The following is a 7,209-nucleotide window of genomic DNA, read 5'->3' on the forward strand; positions in this document are numbered from 1 at the left end:
AGAGAGAGAGAAACAGAGACAGAGACAGAGAGACAGAGAGATAGAGAGATAGAGACAGAGAGAGAGAGAGATAGACAGAGAGAGAGAGAGACAGACACAGACACAGAGAGAGACAGAGACAGAAACAGAGACAGACAGAAACAGAGACAGACAGACAGACAGACTAGGCATGGGGACACCCACCACGCACCAAGCCTGGAGGAGGTGGAGCCAGGAGGATCAGGAATTTAAGGTCATCCTTGGCTACACAGTGTGTTCCAGGCTAGCCTGGGCTCCATGAGACCTTGTCACAAAACAAAACTCAGAACTAATTCTCCTCCAGTTCTTTTGTTTGCTTGTTTGTTTTTGTTTGTTTGCTTTTCCAGTCAGGGTTTCTCCGCGTCCCTAGCTCTCCTGGATCTCACTCTGTAGACCAGGCTGTAGACCTGCCTCTGCCTCCCGAGTGCTGGGATTAAAGGCGTGTGCCACCACCGCCACCTCAGTTCTTTCTTCTTCCTTCCCTCCCTCCCTCCCTCCTTCCTTCCTTCCTTTCATTATGCATACAGTGTTCTGTCTGCATGTGTATTTGCAGGCCAGAAGAGGGTGCCAGATCTCATTACAAATGGCTGTGAGCCACCATGTGGGTGCTGGGAATTGAACTGGAAGAGCAGCCGGTGCTCTAACCTCTGAGCCATCTCCCAGCCCACCACCTCAGTTCTTAAGTGGAGGTCTGGCATCGGTTCCCTCTCCTCCCATGCTCCGGGAGGCCTTTCCCGACTCTGGCAGTCCCTGACTGTCCTGGCCTGCTGTTCAGTCTCCGCCTCTGTCCGTCACACAGCGGAATCCTAGGTCTGTGTCAACTTTCCTTTTCTCGAAAGAACACTCTCTTGGCACGGTGCCTGCTCTGCCCCAACATGACCTCATCGGAGTTAATTACACCACCATCACCCTAATTCCTAATACGGTCATGCCTGGAGGTTCTGGGGTGAGGGTTGGAACACACGGGGGCGGGGGTAGAGTTCGTGTTGAATTGTGCAAGTTTCTAAAGACACTCTCACTATCTCATTAATTAGAGACCCCTCCCTGCAGGACGCTTTCACAGACCTGCCAGTTATCTGAGACGGTTCTCTGCGACATCCAAGAGCTGAACAGTGGAACGCATGGTCAAGCAGGAAGCAGGCCAGGCTGGCCTCCGCGGAGTGACTCACCACAGCCTGGGGCTCATGGACAGTCCAGGGACACACTGGAGTATTAGTCAGCCGTGAAGAGAACGTGCCCCACAGTGTCACGGTGCTCAGTGAGTGAGCCAGACATAAAGAGCCACAGTGTGACCTCTGTGACCGGAAGTGTGACTCCGTGGACCAGATGTGGATGGTGCAGACCTGGTGCAGTCAGGGCTTCCTCGGGCGATGTTCTGAACTAGAGAGCTGACGGCTGGAGGACCCTGGGAAGTGCGCTGTTCTCTAAAGACTGAACAGTAAAATTCCTGAGGAGATGGACTGGACCCAGTGTGGAAACTGGGTTGGATGAACTGAGTGGCCTCGGGAGGGACGGGCGGGTCGATGGGAGATCCCAGCCCAGCTCTGACTCAGTTTCCCCGCCTGATAACAGGATAGTGAAGCTAGAAGGGCTGGCGGGGCCACCGCAGCTGGAGGATCACGGTGACGAGGCCGGGCCCACTCCCCAAGCCACAAAAATCAACTTGAGCGCAAACAAGTGGGGTCTCTCGTTTTTATTTAACATTTATGTAAAAGTCCGGATTGAGTGATGGAAGGCGCTGGGGTGGCGGCTGTGCTGCAGCCTCCCCTGCCTGTGCCAGGGCACCCAGCGCCTGCGCAGCGGGTCCCGGGCCCTGCGGTGGGCGCCCTGCGGTGGGCACCCTGCCGTGAGCGCCCTGCGATGAGCACCCTGCGGTGGGCGCCCTGCGGTGAGCGCCCTGCGGTGGGCGCCCTGCGGTGGGCACCCTGCGGTGGGCGCCCTGCGGTGAGCGCCCTGCGGTGGGCGCCCTGCGGTGGGAACCCTGCGGTGGGCGCCCTGGAGTCGTGCTCTGCACCGGGGTGGGTGTGTCCGAGACGCTCCCCACCCCGCGAGGCAGGGAGGTCCCGGCTCTGCCACCGGGTGCGAAGCTACAAGGACGCGCGTGTTGGTTTCACTGGGGGTTAGGTCTGGAGATGCCAAGCTGCAGCACCGGGCGCGGCCCATCGGGGACCCCAGCTCCCCCTGGGTGGGGCGTCTGCCGGTCCCAGGGCGGTCACAGGTGCTCGCTGCGGGACAGAAGGGTGATGGGGGCGGCGGACGGAGCTGGGTACCGCCCCCTCGCCGCCATCCCCGCCCCGCCCCCCCCCCCGCCCCGCCCCCGCCGCTATCCCCGCCCCGCTATCCCCGCCCTCACCACCACCCCGCCCCGCCCCCGCCGCTATCCCCGCCCCGCCGCCATCCCCGCCCCGCCCCCTCGCCACCATCTCCGCCCCGCCCCCTCGCCGCTATCCCCGCCCCCGCCGCCATCCCCGCCCCCTGCCCGCACCTGGCCACCCGCGCCAGGATCTCCTTGACGCGCGCGATCAGTCTCTCGTGCTGCGCGGGGTCACGCTCGATGGCTCCGTGCAGCCGCGCCATGTAGAAGTCCAGAGTCCCGAGCGTCGGCGTCTCCCCGGTGCCTGCGGGTGAGCGGGTCAGTGAGGGGCGGGGCCGGGCGCTGGGCGGGGCCTGTGTGGGAAAGGACGGGGCGGGCCGGACACTGGGACGGCGGGCTCCGTGGGCGGGGCCGAGGCCTGGGGGGCGGGGCCGCGTGCTGTGGGCGGGGCCAGGGATGGAGAGCCGCGGAGGGACGGCGGGCTCCGTGGGCGGGGCCGAGGCCTGGGGGGCGGGGCCAGGGATGGAGAGCCGCGGAGTCGCGGAGGGAGGCGGGCTCCGTGGGCGGGGCCGAGGCCGGGGGGCGGGGCCAGGGATGGAGAGCCGCGGAGTCGCGGAGGGAGGCGGGCTCCGTGGGCGGGCCGCGCACCGGGCACCGGCAGGGAGGCGAAGCTGGCGGTGAGCGCCTGCCGCACGGCCTGCAGTTGCTGCTGCAGCGCCAGCGTGCGCCGCTCCTCCAGCGCCAGCTCCTGCTCCAGACGCTCGCGTGCGCTGCTCATGCTCTGCGTGTGGCGCTGCAGCACGGCGTTCTGCTCCTCGAAGGCCACGTTCATCTTCCGCAGGCGCCGCAACTCCGCCTCGCGGGCTGCGGGACGGGAGTCAGAGCCCAGGGCCGTCCCGGGCCACCGCGCAGTCCCGGAGGGCGCCATACCCCCTCCATCCTGGCCTCACCCCGACCCCATCTCCCCCATCCTGGCTCCACTCCCCGCTCCATCTCTGGCCTCGCTCTTGACCCCATTCTCGTCCATCTCCACCCCCTCCAGCCCTGACCCCATGCATCCCCCTCCAGCCCTGACCCCATGCATGCCCCTCCAGCCCTGACCCCATGCATCCCCCTCCAGCCCTGACCCCATGCATCCCCCTCCAGCCCTGACCCCATCCCCCTCCAGCCCTGACCCCATGCATCCCCCTCCAGCCCTGACCCCATGCATGCCCCTCCAGCCCTGACCCCATGCATCCCCCTCCAGCCCTGACCCCATCTCCACTTCTTCCAGCCAAGGCACCAGCACCTGCCAAAATCTCACCTTTGTTTTGGTCCAAAAACTCTTCAGTGAAGATGGGGACATCGAATGTGGAAAAGCCATCACAGTCCACACCCTGGGACACGGCAATGAGCTTGGTGGGGACCCACGTGTCTGGAACTGGGGGATGTCTCCTGGGCCACTCTCGGGGCAGGGCAGCCTTTTATTTGTTTTTATTTAGTGTGTGTGCGTGTGTGTGTGTGTGTGTGTGTGTGTGTGTGTGTGTGTGTGTGTGATATGCATGCAGTGCCCACGGAGGCCAGAAGAGGGCGGCAGATTCCCCCAGAGCAGGAATTACAGGGGGCTGTGAATGTCTATGTGGGTGCTCAGAACTGAACCCCAGTCCTCTGCAGGGACAGCCAGTGCTCTTAACCCTGAGCCACACTGGGCTGAAGCCAGGGCTTTCTACATACCAGACGAGCACTGTGCACAGATTTATTCCTGTGATTTGCTTCATGTTTATGGTTCATTTTTTAATTTTTTTAGACAGGGTTTCTGTGCAGCCCTGGCTGTCCTGGATCTCGCTCTGTAGACCAGGCTGGCCTGAACTCACAGAGACCCGCCTGCCTCTGCCCCTGAGTGCTGGGATCACAGGCGTGGCCACCGCCGCCCGGCTCTTACTTCCAGGCTGCCCGCAAACCCAATGCCACCTTCCTAGCACAAGTTTGCACATGTTGGCAGCTTAGGTGCGTGCCGTCATGTCCACCTCAGCCACAGTCAACCACAAGAAGGGCTGAAGGTCAGTGACTGGAGCGCTTGCCCAGCCCAAAGCCCTGGCACACACACTGTGTGTCTGTCATCCTGAACTGGAAAAGCAGAGGCAGGAAGACTGGGAGTTCAAGGCCATCCTCAGCCACACAGTGAGTTCAGGGCTAGCCTGGGCTACCCGAGGCCCTCTCTTAAATGAAAAAACTTGGGTTGATTCTGTGTGTGCATGGTGGTGGAGCCAGGGGTCCTGTGCATGCTGGACCACGATTTCACCGCTAAGCCACGCCCCATCCCAAGGTGGCTGTATGCCCACCGTGGTCTTGCCTCTGACTGGGAAGCACATCTTGACCAGAAAAGGTCATGGGCACTTCCTCCTCTGAACATGGACCTCATAGATTGAAACATCCATGTCTTCTCCCCCAAGTCGTTCAGGCCAGGGAGACCCTTACCTTGTGCCCATTCAGGAGCGTGTTCACGAGCCCAGAGCCGGAGTCCTCTGATGGAGAGAGAGGAGGGTGGGTCAGCCAGGACTGCACGGAGTCTCCCATACTGTCAGGTAGGCCCGGTCCCCTCCCAGGCCAGGGTCAACACCGGTGACTCCGTCTTGGTAAACTTGTGCCTGGCACCGCATCGAAGGCCAGGGCCTACTCACCTTTTTTGATTTTGCTTTCTTGGATCTTCTCTGTGCAGACCTTGTAGGCCTCTGACTGCTGGTATGCCCACAGCTCCTTCAAGTATTGCTGTTTCTCCTTTTCCGCCTCGTCCAGGTACCGCTGGGAGGGGACAGCACCCACAGCCTAGGGCCAGCCCCAAGGAAGGCCGGTGGCCAGGGCCAGGGCCAGGGCCAGGACCCTGCCTCCCCCTGTACTAAACATCCGGAGTTCCCACCTTCCCTCAAACCCTTAGAGAACATGCCTTCTCCAGGCCTAACTGATGTCTGGCTTTTCTCCTTCACCCTTTCTGACCCCTGAACTGCCATGTCCAACAGGCGCTGGCTGGTGTGTGGCTTGTGTTCCATGTTTGTGCGGTTTGTATGGGTGTGCATCTGTGCGCCCGCGCATGCAGATGCTTGTCCACCGCTCACTCTCCTCCTTGTTCTCTGAGGCAAGGTCTCTCACTGACCCCGAATCTCGCCCGTGGGGCTTGCCTTGCTGGCCCAGAGCCCCGGGGACCCTCTTGTCTGCCTCCCCCACCTTGCGGTCCCCACCTGCTTCTCTGCCGGCTGCAGCTTGCTCCACTCGGCGCCCAGCATCTTGGTGATCTCCGGAAAAGGCAGGTCTGGGTGGCGGGTGCGAATCTGCTCCCGGCGCTCGTTGAGAAAGCGGACGTAGCCGGTGACGGGTGCCTTGGGCCCATTGGGGAGAACCTTCTTTCTCTTCTTGCCTTTTGGCCAGCCTCTCTTCTTCACGGGCTGTAGGAGGGGCTGTGTCCTTGGGAGGGCCCTGAGCCATGTGGCCGTGGCCCTGGGCCGTGTGGGCGGGGTCTAGCTCAGGGGCAGGGCTGAGGTCAAGGGTCAGAACTCTGGAAGGTCAAAAGAGGGGGTCCTGGGGCAAGACTGAGCCTGCCCCCACGGGGGGGGGGGCGCTGAAGCCACCGACAGGCCGGGGCGGGGCCTCTCACTAGGCAGTGGGAGTGCACCTGACGGTGCGGACCTGGGAGGGGTGTGGCACCGAGGGGGCGGGGCTCTCAGGTGGCGACTCACCTCCTCCTCCTGGGACCCCTTCTCCCCGGCACGCGCGCCCTCGCCGCGTTCCTGTTTGACGGCCACCGCGAAGGCCCCGTGCTGGCCCGGAGTCTTGCTTCCCGCCGGCCTTGGGGACATGGGAAACCAGGTCATGCCCCACGCCAGAAGCATTCCCTCGGACCCGCACATCCCCCTCTGGGGGTTGGAGATCTCAGAAGTGTGTGGAAGCGCGCTTGAGCCCGGGGGAAGGGAGGAGTGGGCACCCCGCGTCTGAGGATCGAGAGTCCACAGGCCACTGTGGGAACAGTCCAAGGATGCCAAGCTGGGGACGGGGTGGGTGTGGGGCCGCCCTGACGCCTGGGAGCAGGATGAGGTGGTGAGGGAGACCATAGGGTGCCCTGGCAATTCTGGGGGAGTCAGGCACCTCCGAACAGTGACAGGGTATAGCCAGGGGTCCCAGGAGTGGGGATCAGTCAGCTAGGGGGCAGGGACAGGACCAGACCTCGGTTCCCGAAACGGGGGTACCCAGGGTGCGGACAGGGCATACTCAGAGGTGCGGGAGGGTGGGGCAGGCATGCCCAGGAGCGCTTGGGGTTGAGACAGGCCACGTCTGGAGTACCCTGAGTTGGGGGTAGGGCATCTCTAGAGTTACACGGGAGTGGGGACAGGGCATGCCCAGTTCCAGTAGCCGGGGGCGGGTCACGGTACGTCCAGGGGCCTGGGGGCGTGCAGACAGGGCGTGTCTGGGGGTAGCCGGCGCGAAGACATGGCTTGTGCAGGGGCACCCAGGGAGGGGACAGGCTGGGAGAGGCGCACTCACGCGGCGGCCCCGCCTGGCTGCCGGGGGCCGTGGGACATGGCCTCTCTGGGCGGGACCTGCAAGGGAGGGCGGCAGAGTCAGGGGGTCCCGCCCGCCACCCCGACGGGAACCCCAGGACGGTGCCCGGGGCGCCCCGGGGAGGGGGAGGCGGATCCCGGGGCGGGAGGTCCCGGGGCGGGCGGCGCCGCGATCCTTTGTTGCGAGGTCGAGTCCCGGAGGCCGCGCCCCGCGCCCCGCAGCCCCCGCCCCGCGCAGGCCCCGACTTCCCGGCTCTTTTCACCTCCGAAAAAACTTTCCCGGGACCTGGGATGCGGCGACGCTCCAACCAAGCGTCCGCGGCAGCCCCGCCCATATGCTAATGAGGC

The 7,209-nt window shown here is 63.8% G+C and overlaps 1 protein-coding gene across 1 annotated transcript; it reads right to left on the reverse strand.

The window, feature by feature from the left end:
• Positions 1 to 1,720: 1,720 nt before the first annotated feature.
• Hmg20b (high mobility group 20B) lies at positions 1,721 to 7,209 on the reverse strand. The gene is made up of 10 exons (XM_036171407.1): positions 7,125 to 7,209; positions 6,845 to 6,900; positions 6,043 to 6,151; positions 5,548 to 5,751; positions 4,993 to 5,113; positions 4,790 to 4,836; positions 3,636 to 3,708; positions 2,981 to 3,196; positions 2,504 to 2,636; positions 1,721 to 2,243 (listed from the first exon to the last, which is right to left on the reverse strand). Exons 1-10 carry the CDS (start codon positions 7,194 to 7,196, stop codon positions 2,231 to 2,233), a joined length of 1,044 nt encoding a protein of 347 aa, XP_036027300.1. The 5' UTR covers positions 7,197 to 7,209; the 3' UTR covers positions 1,721 to 2,230.

Source organism: Onychomys torridus, chromosome 21 (assembly GCF_903995425.1).
Source record: "Onychomys torridus chromosome 21, mOncTor1.1, whole genome shotgun sequence".
Taxonomy (NCBI): domain Eukaryota; kingdom Metazoa; phylum Chordata; class Mammalia; order Rodentia; family Cricetidae; genus Onychomys; species Onychomys torridus.

Coding starts and splice junctions, on each gene's coding strand:
- Hmg20b (XM_036171407.1), bottom strand. CDS start 7,196: ATGGGCGGGGCTGCCGCGGACGCTTGGTTGGAGCGTCGCCGCATCCCA. Junction 5,114..5,547: donor TGCAGCCGGCAGAGAAGCAG/GTGGGGACCGCA, acceptor GTCCCCTCCCAG/CGGTACCTGGACGAGGCGGA. Junction 4,837..4,992: donor AGAAAGCAAAATCAAAAAAG/GTGAGTAGGCCC, acceptor TCTCTCCATCAG/AGGACTCCGGCTCTGGGCTC.